This window comes from Microtus ochrogaster, chromosome 4 (genome assembly GCF_000317375.1).
Source record: "Microtus ochrogaster isolate Prairie Vole_2 chromosome 4, MicOch1.0, whole genome shotgun sequence".
Classification (NCBI taxonomy): domain Eukaryota; kingdom Metazoa; phylum Chordata; class Mammalia; order Rodentia; family Cricetidae; genus Microtus; species Microtus ochrogaster.
Window position 1 is genome coordinate 50,243,384 of NC_022011.1, and position 19,793 is coordinate 50,263,176.

A 19,793-nucleotide genomic window follows, 5' to 3' on the forward strand; every position below is an offset into this window, starting at 1 on the left:
AGAGTTAGCCTAGAAGACGCTAGATAGAAATGGGACAAGCAGTGATTAAAAGAATACAGTGTCCGTGTAATTATTTCGGGTAAAGCTAGCCTTGCGGGCAGCGGGGTTCTGGGGATGCAGCCCCGCCGCACCTATTACTAGAGGGGAGGAGAAGGATGAGGACAAAGTTTTGAAAAACAAGTGCTGGGAAGCTAACAGAGATGGGGTAGCTTCTCCTGCAAGTCAAAAGGACAATTTCATGTCCCCTCCCAGGGCCCAGTTCTCAGCCTGAGGAAGGTGGTGAGGGAGTGGGCAGAAGGCCCAGTTCAGGCTGAAAAGAAAAAGAAGAGTTCTCCTAGGACCCCACAGCATGGCTCCCCAAGGCTGCTCTCACAGACAAAGCAGAGCAGGGCCTCAGTTAATTGAGGCACCGCAAGAGCCAAGATCCACTTCCCTTTCCCTGGCCCCTCCCATCTGGGACTCTTCTGCTAAGGCTAAGGAGCCAAGGATTCTCTCTTGGGTGAGAAGTGGGGAGGAATAAAGGCCTGGAGACAGGGTCCTGCATTAGAACCCTGCTCTTTCAGGCTCCAGAGTGAGCGGACTACAAATTGCCTACTGTCTTTAGATCTTGCCTCAGGGCTGGATCAGTACTTAGCAAAGTCGGCTCAGCCTTGAAATAGGTGTTCCATAAACAAGCCAACTGGAAGGCAAACACCTCTGCTCCCTGGACCACAGGAGTCCTGTAGTGCTGTCTTCTGGAGTACAGAAGGACTAGGAGCCCAGGTGACATCGTCCTAGCCCTTCAGGAGCCCAGAGGTAGGAGGACCCGAGGATCCAGACAGCGTGTATCCCACCTAGACCACAGGAAAACTGGTTGCAGGCAGAAGGACATCCCTAACCCTCTACACCCTGACTGTTAGCCCCATCTTGCCAGTGTCTGTGTGATGTTGATGGAGGCCAGAAGTCAACTTCAGGAGCCACCCACCTTGTTTTTTAAGACAAGATTTCTCACTGAGACTCAAGGCTCATCAATTAGGCAAGGTTGGCTGGCCAGCAAGCCCCGGGGATTTTCCTGACTGGTGGGCAGGATAGAAAAGATGAGATGTGCCACTGTGACCAGTTTTTGTGTGGTCTGCGAAGGATGCACACTGTGCTCTGCCTCTACTCAGCACGGGAATTAGAAACGTGGGCTACCATGCCCAGCTTTTTTATATGGATGCTGTGACTAGAACTTGGGTCCTCATGTTTCCACAGAAGCGCTTTACCAAGTGAGCTAGCTCCACAGTCCATCCCCCAACCATGGTTTTAATCAAATCACCAACTGCTCTTCTGGGAAAAGGGATGGCATCTTGAGAGACAGGGTCATAGGTCATGGGAAAGCCTTTACCATGAGGAGACCTACAGGACAGGAGCCAGAGTTGCTTGGCCTGGCACGTACCTTGTTCCCAAAGAAAGAATAAATATTTACAACTATGACCAGAAGTGACAAGTTCCTGAAACTCAGCCAGCCCTGCAAAGGCCAGCCACAGGCCAAAGAGGCCAGCCGATGGACGCCCCCTCCCTTGTGATACTAAACAGAAGCCTGGAGTCAGGATTCCAGGGCAGCCAGAACACCGGAAACAGTTTTTATCAAGTTGGCAGGAAGCAGTGAAGCTAATTAACAGAGAGATGCAAAGCTTCTCTGACCTCATGTGTCCAAGGCTACCAATACCCTCGTGGCATTGACTCAGTGAAAACTCCCTTAAACCCTCACCCAAGGCTCAAGAAATCCCCCTGGCTTAGAGGACGTCAAGACAGCTACCTGTGAATGCAGCAGCATGGTGCCCAAAGTTAGAGGATGCCTCCTTGAGTTCCTGATCTTGAAGAAAACTCTGTAAAATAAAAAGACATGGAGGAGCCGGGCAATGGTGGTGCACGCCTTTAATCCCAGCACTTGGGAGGCAGAGGCAGGCGGATCTCTGTGAGTTTCGAGACCAGCCTGGTCTACAGAGCTAGTTCCAGGACAGGCTCCAAAGCTACAGAGAAACCCTGTCTCGAAAAACAAAAAAACAAACAAAAAAAAAAAGACGAGAAGGAGAAAGGAGACAAGACCAAGGGAGAGAAGATGATGGGAGATATAGGGACAGAGAATGAGGGATCGTGCCTCGTCATGGAGGAGAGGAGAGAGATCCACGGAGATCTGCAACAAAACAGAGCCTGTCATCTTCACCAGAGTAATCAAATTTCCTTTTCTGCCAGCAGAGAGACCACAACCACTCCACCCAAGAGCTTTGGCAACCCCATCTCCCAGGTGATGCCAACACCAGGACTCATGTAATCCCACCTTCTGGAAATCAGAGAGCCCGCAGCAGCTCAGAATGAAGAAGGCACCCATGAGGGCTCCTCGGATACTGGCAGCATGAAACGTTTGGCGTGTCACCGATAGGCCAAGCTGGCTCATCCTTAGGAAAGGCAGCGGATGGCTGGAGCCCTGGTGACTGGGAGTCTGGTTAGTGTGGAATGTGACAGACTTTACTCGCTGGCTGGGCGGGACATCAGGCAGTGTTTACTCTTCTAATGGATCTTCCTCCTAGGGCAGGGCTATGGGGCAGGCAGCAAGTTCTGCTAGGAACTTGCCTGGTATAGTTCCCAGTGAAGAGCATCCCAACTAGGTCTTGCACTAGGAAAGCCCTCCTGCTGTGCACACCTAGCCTCCTGGCAGGGTCTGGCCTAGCAGTTCAGTCTGGACAGGAGCAAGCTCTAGATAGAACCCTTGGGTTGTGGGCTCATGTGAAGTGACAGGCCCTGGGTGGCTGGAATCACTGACTGACCAATGCACTAAGGACACGACCGCTCTGGCCTCTTGGCCTGTCTTTCCTCTGGCACCTCCATTTCCAGGCTCTCTCTAGCTCTCTTGTCCCTTTACCCTTGGCAGAGTTTGTGCCTCTCCCTGCCCTGTACTTGCAGACACCCTGTGCCCTCACCTCATCCCCGCTGCCCTCATCTCTACTATTTTGACACTGTCCACCTGATCTGACCTGCACCTGGTGGCAGAGTCATGGAGCAGGCGAGCGGCCCCACATCTCTGCAAGCACTGCCACCAACTGCCTGGCATCCCACTGCACCTCCTGGGAATTTCTTATTCACTTGCTCAAAAACACTTTTGCCTACGCTTCACCCTGCCAGTTCCTTATTACAGTTTGGGTCGTTGTGGGGAGATAATCTTAGTTGTCAGCAAGATTGGATCTGGAATAGACTAAGAGCCACACCTCTGGATGAATCTGAGGGTACTTTCTGGGAAGATTAACTGAGAGAAGACCTTCCACCAGACTAGGCAGCACTTGTGTAATGAGTATAGCAGCAGCCCTGGTATAATGAGGTCCAAGGAAAGGGCAGAGCTGTCTTTGCCTACCAGCTTTCACTCCTTGCTCATAAGAACGTGCATCCTGCTACCACTGCAGCTGCCACCACTGTCCTTTGATGGCATCAGAATCCAGCTTCTTGGTTGTCAACTTGACTACATCTGGGATTAACTAAAACCCAAGTTTCTGGGCACTTCTGTGAGGGGTTTTAGTTAATTTGATAATTTGAAGTAGGAAGACCCTAAATCTGGGTCATATCTTCTCATGGTAGCCTATATAAAGGACAAGAAAGAAAGAAAGAAAGAAAGAAAGAAAGAAAGAAAGAAAGAAAGAAAGAAAGAAAGAAACTTTTGCTCTTTGCCTGTGTGTCCTTGCTCTCTATTCTCTAGATTCTGATGCTGTATACTGAAGACCAAGACTGACTGAGACATCCAGCCTCATGACTGAACAACTACTGTATTCTTGGAGTTCCCATTGGGAGACAGCCATTATTGAACTGGCTGGACTACAGCCTGTAAGTCACTCTAGTAAATTCCCTTTAGATAGATATATATATAGAGAGATGATAGATAGATGATAGATAGATAGATAGATAGATAGATAGATAGATTCATTCTCTCCATTCTATTCCTCTAGAGAGCCCTGACTAATACACTGGCTCATATCATGTAAGTCAATCTACTAAATGCCCTTTGTGATATATATTCATGCCACCCACTCTCTTCCTCTAGAGACCCCTGACTGTATTGATCTCAAATGTTTCTTGAAGGCCCATCAATTGGAGGCTTGATCATAGTCTGTAGAAGCTGGTGGACCATTTCAGATATGGGACCTAGTGGGAAGAAGTTAAGTCATTGAGACTGTGGCCTTTAAAGATACTGGATGACCAGTTCTTTCCTTCCCAGCTCAGGGTCTTCTGGTGGTCATGAGGCAAGCAGCCTTTCTCTGTCATATCCTTCTGTCGTGATTCTCTGAATCACTGCAGGTCTAAGCAGCTATGACTTAAACCACAGGCTAAAATTAACCTTCCTTCCTTATAAAGTTGATTACATCAGATATTTTGCCACAGTGATAGGCAACTGACTATTACTTCCCAATGATGATGATCTTTGTTTCCTCAGCTAAATCTGCAGCCTCTCTTAGCCCCTCTAATGGGGAGGATATGTACCCACCTGTGCTGGGCTAGACTGGCTCTGGGTGTTTTTCTACTCTCTTGCTTTCTTGAGGTGTATTTTTTAATGAAAAAATATTTAGTTCATTTTTATTTGTGTGCATATGTGTACCTGTTTGTTTGAACGTGTACCACCATGTGAGTGTAGAAGTCCAAAGGAGGTGTTGAATCCCCAGTGATGTAGGAGGGTCATCTGTCTATGTGTTACTTTCATTGGTCAATAAAGAATTGCCTTGGCCTTTTGATAGGCCAGCCCTTAGGTGGGTGGAGTAGACAGAATAGAATTCTAGGAGGAAGAAAGCAGAGTCAGGCAGACACCATGCTTCTCCTACCCAAGACGGATGGTGGTTAGAATCTTCCCAGTAAGCCACCACTTTGTGGTGGTACAAAAATTATTAGAAATGGGTTAATCAAGATGTGAGAGCTAGCCAATAAGAAGCTAGAACTAATGGCCGAGGCAGCGTTTGAATGAATATAATTTGTGTGTTGTTATTTCGGGTGTAAAGCTAGCCGGGCAGAAGCCGGGCAGGACAAAAAGCAGGCCTGCTCATTCTTATCACTACACCCCATTGTAGGTGCCAGGACCCAAATGCTAGTATTGTGCAAGATCAGGAAGAACTTTTGACCATTGAACCACCTCTCCAACTCCTAGGCTTTTAACTTTTGTTCTTGAATTATGTGTATGTGTGTTATCACTGTGCGGGGCTATGCGTGAGTGCAGTGCAGGGAGCACTCTGAATTGATGGACCACGCCTTCAGTCCCTCTCTCTGAGGTGGTGCTCCCTCAGCACTCCTCTTTCCCACTGCATTTTGCCTCTGCCCCTCCGCTAGATCCACCCACTCATTCATCCAGGTGGCATACATTTATCTGAGCTCCTGCAAAGGCTAAGAAAGGCACTGTGCTAGACCCCAGAAAAGTGGCTATGAGCTGAGCAGAGAACCACTGTGGCTGCTTGGGGAAGAGAAGCAACAGCAAACTAATCAGATATACCCACCATCTAGTATACATAAGAGACCTTAAATAACACCTTGCGTTCTATCTGACCATTTAGATTAAAGCTAGATGTCAACAACAAAGAAAATGACAGAGAGTATAAAAATTCATGGAAGCTGAGTGGCTCACCACGGAATGAAATTGGGTCAAGACAGAAATCAATAAGGAAATTTAAAAACTTTTTAGAATTGAATGAAAATGAAAACACAACATACTCAAACTCAAACCTATGGAATATAATGAAGGCAGGCCTAAGAGGCAAGCAAGTTCATAGTGCTAAGTGCCTACATAAAATAAATGGAGGTATGAAGCACAATTAATAAAACTCAGAGATGGAAACTGGGGTTCAACTTGAAGGTCAAAAAATCAAAGCAGCCAGCCATTGGCTATTACCTTGATCTCAATCCGAAATGGCAAGTCTGCCTCCAGGAATCTCAGAATGAGACCGAACCTGAGAGCTGTCTCTTCTTTTTTTATAATCCTCTCTAGTTCTGGGATTAAGGGCATGTACCCCTTTGCCTGGTTTCTATGGCAAACTAGTGTGGCTACTAGGATTAACGGTGTATGTCACTGCTGCCTGGTCTGTAAGGCTGGCCAGTGGGGTTGTTTTACTTTTCTGATCCTCGGGCAAGTTTTATTTATTAAAATACAAATGAAATGCCAGTACAGAGGTATCTCGTGTTTGTAACTTAGTGACACACCTGAAAACTCTAAAAATACAAGAAGAAACAATTGCCAGGCAGTGGTGGCACACAGATTTAATCCCAGCACTCAGGAGGCAGAGGTAGGTGGATCTCTGAGTTTGAGGTCAGCTTGGTCTACAGAGTGAGTTCCAAGACAGCCAGGGCTATTCAGAATAACCCTGTCTCAAAAAAAACAACCAACCAAACAAAGAAAGAAAAAAAACAGAAAAGAAAAATAGGAAGAAGAGGAAGAATTAATCAAACTCAGGTTGAAATAATCAAAATAGAAACAAACAAAAACAATACAAAGAGTCATAAAACAAAGAGTTGGTTCTTTGAGAAAACCAAGACTTTTTTGCCAAATTAACCAAAAGATGGAGAGAAGAGTCAAATTAATAAAATTAGAGATGAAAAGAGAGATAATATAACAGACATCAAGGAAATTCAGAGAACCATAAAGACATATTCTAACAAACCAGAACCCTGAAAATAATTGATGGATTTCTTGAAATATAAGACCTACCAAAGTTAAATAAAGATGAAATAAACTAAACTAGGTCTGTAACCCCTAGTTATGAAAGTACCAACCATCTGCTGATTGAATTGAAGGCCTACTCCATGAGATGGGACCCATACAGTACACTGCTAAAGTGGCCAAGCACCTGAGATCAAATACGTCATAGGCCTAGGGGAAAAACTACTACTGTTGTTCTGCCAAAGGAACATAGCAATAAAATGACTCCTAATGACACACTGCTGTATCCATAGCTCAGTGCATCTCTCAGCCTCCATCAGAGACACTTCTCGCAGTAGATGGGAATTAACATAGAGACCCACAATTGGACAATGTGTGGAGAGTAAGAGACTTTGGAGCACTTAGCCCTCAATGCAATTCAAAATTCTCCCCTCAAGGTTCAGGGACCTATTCCTAAGTGGCCTGTACTTGCTGTGCATCTCTAAACACTGAAAACCAAGGAAGGAAAAACTACACGATTGTGGAAGTCTCATCTGTGTTATTGTATCGCACCATCAGGGTCAAATGTGGATTTCCGGTCATTTTAACACGGCGGTTAAGAAAAATATATGTACATTATCACAATTAAAATCTTGTTTTACCATTATTATCAGAAACAGCTGGCGCGCCTTTGCAACCCTAAGATTGGGTAAACCGGGAAATCCTGAGTTTGCGCAGTGTGGTTGTACACAGAACAACCAACACCAGCTCCTTCCGGCCTTCCGCGGGGTGCCACATCGAGAGTGGTCCCCCAAGCCTTTTCCGGTGTCCCTGCTTCTCTTCATTCCCTCCCTCTCACGACTCCTAATCTTGGTGAAGGCCTGGGTTCCCTTCTGTCAAATTCTATGTTGTCAGTCACGGGGACGATCTCCAGGTAGGTAGCCTGTATGGTGTTAACTAGCGGTCCGGTTGCCGAGTTCGAAGACGTGCGGAACCAGAGGTGCAGACTCAGTTTCCAGCAGGTCGCGAAGAGAAGCGCCACCCGGGCTGCACTGTAGCGGTGCGCTTGCTTCCTGCGGTGTGCTTCTGCCGTCTGTGCTGAGTTCGAGTCTTCCCTGCGGGGTCGGGCTGCTGAGAGCAAGACGATGAAGGCAAAGGTCACCGCGCCGGTGCCCCAAGCGGGGCCTGCCGAGAAGCTCTCTCGGAAGAAAGCCAAGAAGAAGTTCAGGAAGAGGAAAACCCAGGGAGGAAGCGGGGCTCCGGGAAGCCGCCCGCCAACTATTGCGGGCCGACCACCAAAGGCCCCAGAGAACTTTTCTCAGAATTGGAAGGCGCTGCAAGAGGTGAGACTGGCGACAGGCCACCTTCATCCCGGACTTTTGGTCGGGTAGCCACAGACTACGAAGGAGGATGGGTGGTTTCAAAACGTGGAAGGGCAGCACCGCACGAACTCCCTCACGGGAACTTCGGGCTGTAGGCATGGCAGTAGTTGTGGCTGTCTGGCCTGTTGACAGTTTTAGTAGTGGCCAGTGCTTCTCCATTCTACAGAGGTTGCTCTCTGCTTCCCTCAAATTATTTTTCTCAATCACAAATCCCATATCTCGGTTGCCACCCTGCCAACGTGTTAAACTCTTTCCCAGAACTCCGGCCCAGACTGTTCTGGAACTTATGTAGCTCAGGGTTTCCCCGCACTAGTGGTAGTCCTCCTACGTTGGGTAGCCTCCCAAATGCTGGATTATGGGTGTGAACCACTATACCCAACCCTCATTCATAAATTCTTACTAGATGCTGTTACTGTCCTTGTTTCTTAGATGAGGAAATTGAGACACAGAACTTAGGGGTTTGGCTTAAGAATGGTCACATAGCACATAAATAGCAGAACTGGGATACTGACCATGCTTTTTGATCTGCTGACCTCCAGGCAATCCTCGAGTGTATGCCATGGAGCTTCAGTTCATAAGAAAGAGAACCTAGAACTTCCATAACCTCCACCTGTTCCTTAGTGTGCATTTTCCTCTCTGTACACACAGGACCAGCCAAGCCCTGTGGACAGCCCCAGCTCTATAAGCCAGTTGGGTTTTTTTTCCCCCTCTCTCCAAAGTTAGTAAAATTAAATGCCTGGAATGCATATTTTCTATAGGGAACTTGGAGTTGGCTCTGGTTTCTACAAGAATCAAAGCCCTTCGGGTCTCTTGACTCTTAGGGGGGGTGAGTAAGTAGAAATCCACTGCAGTTGGATGTCATCTTGCTGGGGTCTTAGCTGGGGATTTGAAAACAGGGAAGGAATTGTTTGCCTGGATCTCTGCCCCTGCCTAGAAAGATCAAAGCTGTGGCGGTTCTCATCAACCATCTCTGGTTTGATAGGATTTTTTTTTTCTTTCCATTGCTCTCCCTTCCCTTGGGTCTTCCTCAGACCCCGAGCTGTAGCCAGCCTCCAGAGATAGTGTAAAGGAAGTGATCATTGTGTCCCAGCGTGTCAACCATGAAAGTCACTCTATGTGCAACTCCACATTAAAGAAGGGAAATGATGCTCCTGCCCCAGAATGAAATGCTCTGGGTGTTAAGCCACTCAGGTATGCATGGCCTAGAGTTTGAAATGCAGAGTGAAGAAGCAGATGCCAGATTATGCGTTGAGATAAGCCAAGGAAAAGAATCTCAATGCCAGTGACTTAAGAGTAAAAACAAGGCTTTTCCAGGGGCTGGAGAGATGGCTCAGCAATCAAGAGTGTGCATGCTCTTCCAGCGGACCCTGGTTTAATTCCTGGCACCCATGTGGTGACTCACAACTGTCTAACTCTAGTTGCAGGGGATCCAGTGTTGTCTTCTGTCCTCTGTGGGCACCAGGCATGCATGTGGTGCACAGACATATATGCAAGCAAAACACCCATACGTATAAAAATAAAATTTTAAAAATAAAGGGTTTTCCCAATAATTTTCTATTGGTGATGGTGACTGGAATTGTGTGTGGATGGTAGCTACATGTTTGTGTATGCATTTATATATACGTTTCTTTAGTCTGTGCTTTGTCAGTTCAGAATTTAAATGTGGCATATATTTAATTTTGATCCCATTAGCTGCTGAAACAAAAGTCACAGGTCCCAGAAAAACCTCTTGTCTCTCAGAACGATGACAAAATGCATTCCCAGATAATCCAGCAGAATAAAAAAGAGACCTCAGAAAAGTCAAAGGGAGACAGGAAGAGAACAGAAAAAGACCAGACCACTAGGGGTTCTGTTACGTCTACATCTAAGAAGGACAGGAAGATACTAGTACCTCCCACAAATACCTCTGCAACAGAACAGAAGAAAGGAGCCAAGAAGAGGACGTATAGTGACATCTCTTCTCATCAAGGGGACACCAAGCATAAGCGGAAAGCTAAGGAGGCAGCTGTCGTCTTGAATCAGTCCACACCTACTGAGTGAGTATCAGCTCTGCTTTGGTGACTGGTATGTCCTTTGCTACTGGGCCACAGATACAGATGGTCCTTCATGAGCACCTAGCCTCCACGTCTTCCCCGCTGAGAAGACATGAGCACTGGTCCTGGTGCAGTCTTCCTCTCTGACCCTATGGGGTTTGTTTTGTTTACTTGTCATCTGTTTCCCCTAGAGTGTGGGTTGCTGAAGGCAGACCCTGTACAGTCAGTGCTGTGTCTTTGGACCCCAGCGTAGAGCTTGGCATAAAGGAAAGGCCAGCAAAAACTTTGGCATTAATGTGTGCTGGAACCAGGAGTCCTGTGAAGCCCAGCCCTGCCTCTTGCCAGTTGATGGCTTTGGGCATGTTTCTGCATCCTTTCTTCAGTGAGGCCATCTGTATGATTAGGGGAGCTGAGGTACAGCATGTGTTAGTGTCTTTTGGCTACTTAATGAGCACTGTGGTGATACTTCTCCTCGAAGGGATGTGCTTATAAGGCGGTCTGGCTCTTGCTATCTGAGCCTTTCCTTCTCTTTAGCTTAAAGAAAATCTGGGCCCTAGATTGTGGGGAAGGAAAGCATCCCCTTGGGAATCAGTATGGAGAGTAAGTTTATGACGGTTTTGTCAAATCTGCTGAAACCATGACAGACTAGACTACAGGACATAGCACTGAAGGGTAAAGTGTATGGGTTTGGCTGCCTCTTCTGAGCCCTACAGGCAGGCTGGGTTAGGGGGACACACACGGCCTCACATGCCTGTCTCTAGAAGCACCACTCTGGGGGATTTTCATTTTGAATTTTTATCTTGACTTGGAAGTTCTCTGGGAATAGTGTCAGGTACCTGGGCTCTTGCTGTCTAAGAGACCACATTAGGTACTTGTTTTTAGAGTCCTGCCAGCCCTCACAGTGCTGCCCCCTCACTGCCAGCCCTCCTGTTCCTCACAGCCTACCAACAGGGAGAGAGATTTCTTCAACTGGCATCCAGTGCTCCATGTCTATTCACAGCCAGATACTCTCATCCTTGCTTCCTTCCTAAGGCTGATAGAAGTAGGGGAGATACGTATGTTTACTTTAGCATTTGTATGGGGGGTAGTCAGGGTAGCCTAGTGAAGAAGGCAAGGAACATAAAACAAGAGGCCTGTTAGTACATTGACATCAGATAGCCATGGAACATCTAATATCGACTGTGTCTTTCTCACTCTCCCAAAATGTGGAGACAGTGCAAGGCCTTGGCCTCTGTGTCATGCAGTCCTCCTGCCTGTGTATCCTGATTGATAACACATCTATAATTTAATTAGATGTCAGTGGTCAACTCTATTGAAGTGGGTCACATTTCTGTTAATTACATTCTTTGTGTTTTATATGTAGTTTTAAGTCTTGGATAATAGATACATTTGCAGATACTAATGAACAACTGTGAGGAGTTGGAGAGCTGGCTCAGTGGCTAAGAGTACTGGCTGCTCTTTCATAGGCCTGGATTCCCTCCTGGAAGTGCACAACTTTATTATATAACTCCGAGAGTTTCAGGGGATCCCTTGCCTGCCCTCTTCTGGCCATCACAGGTATTAGAGAAAGAAAGAACAGCAGTAAAAGGAAAGTGCAGCAGCGGCTCAACTGGACTGAGTGTGCTGGGGCACAGTCCTGCCAGCCCTCCCACTCTTCACAGCCTACCAACAGGGAGAGAGATTCCTTCAACAGGCATCCAGTGCCCCATGTCTATTCACAGCCAGACACTCTCATCCTTGCCTCATAGGGAAGACATCTGGTTTGATGATGTGGATCCAGATGATATTGAAGCTGCCATAGGCCCAGAGGCAGCCATGCTGGTATGGAAGCGGCTGGGGCAGAGCAAGAGTAACATCACCCTGGAGAAGGAACAGGCCTTTAGCGGGTAAGCTGTGCTCGGGCCATGGCTGCTGGGAATGTTCTGCCTTCTGGGGCTGTAATCTCTCAGGGGAGGAGGAGCAAACACTGAGCCATGACTGCTCAGTAGGTTTTAGGGGTGCAAAATGGTGATGAATGGTCTTGGCTCACTGGCCTAGAATCCCGGTTTGTGATATTTATTACACTGGGGCCTTTGGTTCCCCTCAGCCTGACAAAAGCCTTGGCCCTGGACTGTGAGATGGTAGGCGTGGGCCCCAAGGGGGAAGAGAGCATCGCAGCCCGCGTGTCCATCGTGAACCAGTATGGGAAGTGTGTTTACGACAAGTACGTGAAGCCAACTGAGCCCGTGACAGACTACAGGACAGCAGTCAGTGGGATACGGCCTGAGAACCTGAAACAGGGTATGATGTCCATAGGATTTGAGTGTAGCAATGGAGATGGTAGCAGGACTTATTTCTCTCCTGCTTTCTCCTTGGTGTTCTGGAACAAGGCATGACAGGGGTCCTGGCACTGCTTACCTCTTCCTCAGAGTAGCATACTGTGCAGATGCAAAAGGTATCTTTCCTGGCTGTTGTCTATTTGTGTCCTTGCTTCTTTGCCTCCTACGCAGGATAGTGCTCTTGGATTTCTTTCTGTTGTATAGCATTGGGGAATAAAATGGAGTGTGTTAGGGACCAGGAGGGAAGCCATGAAGGGTGAGTAGGGCACATGGGAGCTGGGGGACAGATCACAGGATCTGTTTGGGAAACTCTAGTGCAGTGTTAGCAGTAAGGCCTCCAGCAGGACGTTGAGAACAGGGTGGAGATCAGAAGACTGGTTCTGAGCAGGGGTTGGATAGGGAGGTGGCTGGAAGAAGTGACCTAACATAGCAGAGACTAGGTCTGATTTATAATAGGAGAGGACATCTAGGATATTCTGAGCCTGCCTCCTAGAGAGACCTGGAGATCGCTAGAGATGCAGCCTTGTGATCTCTCCCCCATTCCTCACCACACACTGCCTGTTTGCTTCTCTTGGTATCCATGGCCAATAAGGTGGCTCTGTTGAACAGTAAGCTGACCAGCAGCTCTTGTATTCTATCTCAGAAGGAGTCTGGTCCTATTAGCTCTGAACAGAGTTGAGCAGAAGTGATTTTGGTAGGAGTGGGGGCAGGGTGGTCCCCAAAGGATGTCTGCTGGGAAAGAGCAGCAGACCAGACTCGGGTCCATGCAGCCCTCCTTGTACTGTCTGTGGGAGAGATGCAGTCTGAGTCCACTTGGGAAGTCATAAGTATGAGTTGTGTTGAGTGGGAAGCATATCGTCAGGAATACCTAAGAGTCTTAAATGCTCTTAAGCTTCTCTGGGGCTTGCTAACTGCTGCCAGTCCACTAGTTGGTTTTAAGTAGAGCTTGTCCCCCCCCCTTTTTTTTTTCTTTAACTGTCCCCAAAAGTGGGAACAGAGCACAAGGCACAGTGGGTCTCCTAGGCTTTGCACGTCCCTGAGGTCCAGCGAGACACTTGTAGGGGTCTACCTCCCATTGAAGCTCTGTGTATCATTAAGGGCCTGACCTGTTATCATCAGTCTGACCAGGGAACGGGAGGAACGTCTGTGAGAATCTAGGTGAGTTATGTGTTGTTAACCACTTCTTTGCTTGGTTTTCAGGAGAAGAGTTTGAAGTTGTGAAGAAGGAAGTGGCAGAAATATTGAAGGGCAGAATCCTGGTGGGGCACGCGTTGCACAATGATTTAAAGGTGCTGGTCTTGGGGCCATAGCTCTTTCATGTGAGCCACACACGGCCCCATATGCCTGTCTCTAGAAGCACCACTCTGGGGGGATTTTCATTTTGAATTTTTATCTTGACTTGGAAGTTCTCTGGGAATAGTGTCAGGTACCTGGGCTCTTGCTGTCTAAGAGACCACATTAGGTACTTGTTTTTAGAGTCCTGACTACACTGGTTCCAGTGCCAGAGTGCTGACAGTTCTATGAAGGGGACTCTGAGTGTCACCTGTCTGATCTGGCAGATGGTCTGGTGTCTAGCTGTATGCCCCATGACCAGAGACAAATTTCTCTACACTGTTAGACCCCTGGGGTTCTTGTTGTTTGTCCACTTCATATCTAGGCATGGCTGTGATGCTGGAAGCCCAGCCTCCTGTTCTCCCCTGGCATCTTAGGAAGACCTAGCCTGAGTTTATTACATGGGTCACTTTAAGTTCACAAGCAAACTGCTGTCTGGTCCATTGGAGGAAAATGGGAGCATAGTCTACTTGGCATAAGGGATACCTCTGCGGCAGTCTGCTATGGTGGATATTTAAAGCCAGGCATCAGAACCTTACTGGGTGCCACCAACAATCACACAGTGTAAGCAGATCTTGATTAATCCTTTGGAGACAGGGATTAGGCTTAAGGGTGGCAGAGCTGAGTTTTGGGATATTGAGAGATGGCTCCATGAGAGCAGTGGGTACACACCCAGATACTTCCCCACTGCTCCTCAGCATCCCAGGCTGGCAGAGCTGACCTGCTGCTACTACTCAGCTGTTCCTAGTGAGGATCCGCATGGGCCCATGTTTCCTCCGTGTCATTCCAGCTAATCACCTCCCTCGACCAGCCACACATCAGCCAGTTAGGTGACAGAGACCACCCAGTGCTAGGACATCTGACTTGTAGCTGCTGCCCCTTTAGATGCCTGCTGGGTATGAACTGTGGTACCACTTTACTCTCTGTTTCAGGAACCTCTAGGTGGGAGTTTAGTTCCCATTCAAATGTATGGGTCTAGGCACATAGCTCAGTGGCAGGGTGCATGCGGCCCTGGGTCTCATCCCGCACCAAAAAAATAAAAATAACAAATGTTTACAATTGAAAATGAATGAAAGTTACCTGCCTGCTGATATGTTGAATCACCTTAGAGAAGACTGTCACCAGGGACACACATGCTTCCTCTAGTGGGTTACTTTTTTGGGCTGTGTGAAGTCTCCCAGGTTGCAGAGTAAGCTGTTAACTTTCATTTTGTGCTTCCCCGTGAACAGAATCAGTTCAGATAAAGAAGGTTGCAGGTTAGTTAATTGACTTTTTTCTCAGCATCTTGATGTCAAGATTCTATTCTATTCTGGTTTTTTTTTTGTTTGTTTGTTTTTTGTTTTTGTTTGTCCACCCACCTCCACCTCCGGAGTGCTAGGATTAAAAGTGTGTACCACACCTGGCCAAGATTTTATTTTTATTAACATGGTTCTTAATATTGGGCCTCCCCTTAAGGGAGAGCGATTAATTTAAGGAGCTCTGCCTTTTTCTGAGTGTTACACCTTCTGGTTCTTTGGAAGAGGGGAAAGGGAGCTAGCTCCACTACTGCAGACTGAAATGAAGATACTTGTCATCATTTTCTTCTAGGTACTCTTCCTTGATCATCCAAAAAAGAAAATCAGGGACACCCAAAAATTCAAACCTTTCAGGAGTCAAGTAAGGGTACGTAATGAGTCTTGAACCATGGCTGGTCCCTGGCACTGACCCCCCCGTGGCTAAAGGGATTTAGTTTGTTTTGGTTTCTCATTTTAACCTTTAAGAGGGCTTGCTGCTTGAGTCTGGCAACCTGAGTTTGATCCCTGGAACTGAAGAGAACTGGCTCCACAGGTTTCCTCAGACGTGGCTCACTGGTTAAGGGCACTTGCTGCTCTTACAGAGAGCATGTGTTAAATTCTCAGAGCCCTTGTCAGGTGATTCACAGTCATCTAGAACTTCAGTTTCAGGGAACCTGACACCTCTAGCCTTTTTAGGCCTTGCACTTACATGCACATACCCACATGCAGATAGACATATCTGTGTGTCACTAATAAAAATTTAAAAATTAAAAGCATTCTACCACTTGGTAGATCTCCAGCCCCAAACTCCTCCTTTATTGGCTGATAAGCAATGTCATAAGCCACAGTGGGCTAATGGTTGCAACCCTACATGCCACAGATTCTCCTGGTGGAAAGAAAACTGCAGGACTGAGGTGTGGCTATCTGTGTCCTCCTTGGGCAGAGCCTGTGAAAGCAGCACATTCAGTGGTATGCACCTTCTCTCTACAGAGTGGAAGACCATCTCTGAAACAACTTTGTGAGAAAATTCTGGGGATCAGGGTCCAGCAGGCAGAACATTGTTCAGTAAGTATCATTGGGTAACAGCCCCTGACCTTAATACCTAGGTTCCTATGTATCACTTGACCGTAGACATAGAAGAGAGGATCCTAGGCAGATCAGGCTCAGGAAATGTTGATTATATCTTAAATATTTATATTTAACTTGAACTCAATACAAAGAATACTCTGTAAGAATCTGAAACAAAATTCACCAGTCTAATTGAAGACTATTAGTGTACTTGCAGTATTTTACTAAATAACTGAGGTTAGGGACTTCATGGTAATGAGGCTTAGTTGATCAGAGAGATGTCAAGGAGGGAGAAGCAGCAGTTCACTCTTGGCAGAACTTACTGGTACCCCAAGAATCACCTAATGTGCTTCTAGCACCCTTTGACCTCCCACTAGGCCCCAACACTGAAAGGTCCTGTTACCCCTGTACTGCCATGTTGATGACTTAGCTCCAGCACTTGAGCCATGGAGGAACAGAGCGTTTCCAAACCTTAACAAAGGTGCCTTAGGACTTTATGGTTCTGGGCTCTCAGTCCCAACAGTGCCCCCCCCCCCCCACCTTGGCCAATCAGTCTTTCTGGAGAGCAGGTTCCCCTGCAGTGCAGCCTCTACCTCTTTGAGCCCTTGTGCCTATCTCAGCGGCTTCCTGCTGCTGTAGGGTTTCCCTTTCTGCCCGTTTTAACAGAGTGGCTGAGTCTGAAGCACGGGAGTTAGCTTGTGCTCTGGTGTTCCAGCCATTTTTCATGATTTTCTTTCATCGCCTTACCACGGTCACCCTATGAAGTATGTGCCTCTCTTGGCCATGTAGCCTCAGTGCTGTGGCTATCATGAAGACTCAGTAGTCATAGGGTTGCTTTTGTGGCCTCTGGCCACCATGTCTTCTCACTAGCTGGGTAGTCAACATTGCTGTGTGTCACCCAGGTCCAGGATGCCCAGGCAGCAATGAGGCTGTACATCATGGCAAAGCGGCAGTGGGAGAGCATTACTGCAGACCGGCGCCCCCCAGCCACCACCCCAAAGCCCTGCAGCGAGTACGCTTAGCACCAGCTTACTACTGCCACCTCCTCTGCATCCTTCAGTGACTCTTCAGTGGCAGTTGGGATGGGATTATGGAGGCCCATCAGATTTCTGCACAGCAGGGACTTACTCTGGTGAGCGTTTTCAGAGCCATGGCTGCAGGGGTGTGACATGGGAGCTGCTGGAACTTCCTCCTCCTGGACTCTGCTACCAGGACAGAAGTCTGGGTGTGGCGTAGGTTCAGAGGAAGGAGAGATTGGAATGGATGAGTGTGCTGCAGTGTCTGTGTATGCCAACCACCTGTACCACCCTTAACACTGAGCACAGCTGCATTCAGCCAGGGCACTCAGCACCTTCTCCTAAGGAGCAAGGGGATAAGCACTGCTGGACCTAAGGGATCCAAGGGCCTTCAGTCTGCTGCAAGCCAATCTGGCCAACATAGCAGCTGCCCAGTGAGGACTTTCTTAAAGCTACTTAGCTGTGGGTACTTTCTCCTATGTTCCCTGCTTGGCTCAGTCATCTAAAAATGCCAACATTCAATATGCTGTTCTCCACATAGTCCTTGGGTGAGACTTGGAGCACAGGTACACCTGGAGGTGTAAGATCCTATCACTCTGGTGCACTGCAAACAGAAAGGCATCTGCCTGCTGTCTTCTGGCAACAGGTCCAGAGTGAGCAGTGAACTTTATGGACCTACCTGACAACTCTTAGAATGGAGCTGTGAACTGAGATGTGAACTCAGAGCACTTGTCCGCAGTGTGCAAGACCCTGGGCCCATTCCCAGCGCTGTCAAAAATAAATGGAGTTTGTGGAAGCTTAGCTTCTTCCCATCATCTAGACGTTTCTAATACCCTGCAGTGCAGGACCATTAACACCATGGCATGGCATGGTATGACCAGCTTAGGGCTTCTTTATTCACCAAGGAGTGCAAAATACAGTACTCTCCAGGACCAGAAGGGCAGCATTTCAGGGCCGGAAGATAGGATCTTTCTGAGGTGGGGAGGAGACCTTGGGGGCTTCCGGCTCTGAAGCAGGTTCAAGCTGCTGCTTCTGGGGATTGGAGTGTGCAGCTGCATCTAGTGCCTGAAGTACCGTGTCAGCATAAGAAATCAGCTCCTGGGAGGAGGAAACAAGTGAACCATTTGTTCCGGGGGTGTCAGGATCCAGGAGCAATTACTTTGATGACATAGCCCCCTGACGGATGGAATCTTTGAAGTGGTCTAGCTACCCTTCCCCCTTGAGATTGGATTTAGCCCCATCACAGGAAGAGAGTAATAGAAGAGCATCATGTGGAGCTCTGGGTCAGTGCCACACAAGTGTTCCAGCTTGATAGAGGTGTCACCGTGATTTACCAGGCTAGAAGTAAAACGTCCCCGGATTATCCGGACTAGGTCCTTGATACCTCCAGACTCCAGCTCTGGCAGGATCTCCTCTGCAGTGGAACAGAGAAGGTGGTGAGATTCAGGATCCCTGCCCACCAGCCAGATAAGGTCAGTTGGGTACCACTTTTGCTTGGAGTTAATGAGTGGGAAGTCACAGGGGTTTGAGACCAAGCTCTGGGACTCCTTCCCTTCCTGCCAGGGAGAGGACAAGGAAAGGGTCCTCACTGTAGGAAGCCAGGTGGGCCAACAGCATGCAGAGGTTCTCAACCACCTCAGGGTCATCATTGTAGAGATGGTAGATATCTTGGAGGAGGTAGAGGCCGCTGCTGCCCTCTTCCAGTATTGCTATTCGGAAGGCCACCAGTTCTAGGGGAGGGATGCAAGGGAATTTGGGTTTTAATATATTCGAGTATAGCCCCTTTGCAGCTGCCCTTACTTCTCAGCCCCCTGTACCCACTGTCACTGGGAAGTAGCATGACCATGGTCATAAGGCGGTTGGGAGAGCTCTCTTTGACCAGGAATCCCAGCCTTCTGTGAAGGAAGCTCCTGAAGTCAGGGCTGACCCATGCTCTGTAAAATGCTGGAAGAGGTGCTTGTTCCACTTTGTCTCTGCAGCATGCATAGCTTTGCACCTGTTGGCAGCGAGCCCCACTCCCAAGGGAAATACAGCACTTGTGTTCCTCTTCTCCTCAGCACGGAAGCTCTGCTGTGGCACTGTGGAGGAGGGTCTCCTGTACAGGTGGCCCTAACATTCTGCATCAGTTAACAGGGTTCAGAGGGCTGAACCCTCCCCACAGGGTGCTGTGTATAAGGATGTCAGGGATAAGTCAGGAGGAACTAAGATCCCCAACTGCTTCCTGGAGGTCCCACCAGCTTGGGAAGCCCAGTGGACTGGCTTGAGTAGAACCCATCAGGAATGAGACCAAGGAGACAGCTCTTAGAGCAAGGGAAGTGGTCGTTACAGACCAAGGGTGGGAATATCCCTACTGTTCACTGTTGCTGACCATGGCCCATTCCTGGGCCCAGAGTTCTCTACAAAGGACAACTGCCAGTACTTAGTGTAAGAGGTGGCCTAAGCCTGGACTTGGAGACAGACCTATATGTAGGAAATCCATGCAGCTGTGGGGTATCCCATGTGTATAGGTGGGGAGGTGGTCCCAAGACACCAAAATAGAGAAGTCCCAGTGGGGTTTCCTGAAGACTGGTTTTTCCTTTTCCAGTTTGGGGTCACCTGGTTGACATCACTGCAGGGAGCTAGCTTTGTTTGTTTGTTTGTTTGTTTTTAAGATTTATATGTTATAGCCGGGCGGTGGTGGCGCACGCCTTTAATCCCAGCACTCGGGAGGCAGAGGCAGGCGGATCTCTGTGAGTTCGAGGCAGCCTG

General features: G+C 48.0%; 3 protein-coding genes across 3 annotated transcripts in view; 1 reads left to right on the forward strand and 2 right to left on the reverse strand.

Moving 5' to 3' along the window:
- Adamts13 (ADAM metallopeptidase with thrombospondin type 1 motif 13) overlaps positions 1-2,419 on the reverse strand; it is a 37,012-nt gene extending 34,593 nt beyond the window's left edge. The window contains 2 exon segments of the mRNA XM_005346224.2: positions 1,781-1,850; positions 2,303-2,419. Of these exon segments, the coding sequence (XP_005346281.1) occupies positions 1,781-1,850; positions 2,303-2,419 (187 nt within the window).
- A 5,104-nt stretch (positions 2,420-7,523) lies between these two features.
- On the forward strand, positions 7,524-17,846 carry Rexo4 (REX4 homolog, 3'-5' exonuclease). The gene is made up of 8 exons (XM_005346225.3): positions 7,524-7,965; positions 9,697-10,040; positions 11,786-11,923; positions 12,124-12,317; positions 13,556-13,644; positions 15,275-15,349; positions 15,952-16,026; positions 16,932-17,846. The coding sequence occupies exons 1-8, from the start codon at positions 7,768-7,770 to the stop codon at positions 17,049-17,051; spliced, it is 1,233 nt and encodes a 410-aa protein (XP_005346282.1). The 5' UTR covers positions 7,524-7,767; the 3' UTR covers positions 17,052-17,846.
- A 93-nt stretch (positions 17,847-17,939) lies between these two features.
- The window catches only part of Stkld1 (serine/threonine kinase like domain containing 1), a 21,447-nt gene continuing 19,593 nt past the window's right edge, over positions 17,940-19,793 (reverse strand). Inside the window, exons 17-19 of the mRNA XM_026778631.1 lie at positions 18,635-18,775; positions 18,380-18,459; positions 17,940-18,143 (exon numbers count right to left, since the gene is read on the reverse strand). Coding sequence (XP_026634432.1) covers positions 17,994-18,143; positions 18,380-18,459; positions 18,635-18,775 — 371 coding nt within the window. The 3' untranslated portion in view covers positions 17,940-17,993. The remainder of the gene's footprint in view (positions 18,144-18,379; positions 18,460-18,634; positions 18,776-19,793) is intronic.

What these genes read in the sequence shown, in the direction of transcription:
- Rexo4 (XM_005346225.3), top strand. Translation starts at nt 7,768, where the DNA reads ATGAAGGCAAAGGTCACCGCGCCGGTGCCCCAAGCGGGGCCTGCCGAG. An exon ending in ATTGGAAGGCGCTGCAAGAG is followed by an intron (nt 7,966 to 9,696) that starts GTGAGACTGGCG and finishes TGATCCCATTAG; the next exon opens with CTGCTGAAACAAAAGTCACA. An exon ending in AATCAGTCCACACCTACTGA is followed by an intron (nt 10,041 to 11,785) that starts GTGAGTATCAGC and finishes CTTGCCTCATAG; the next exon opens with GGAAGACATCTGGTTTGATG.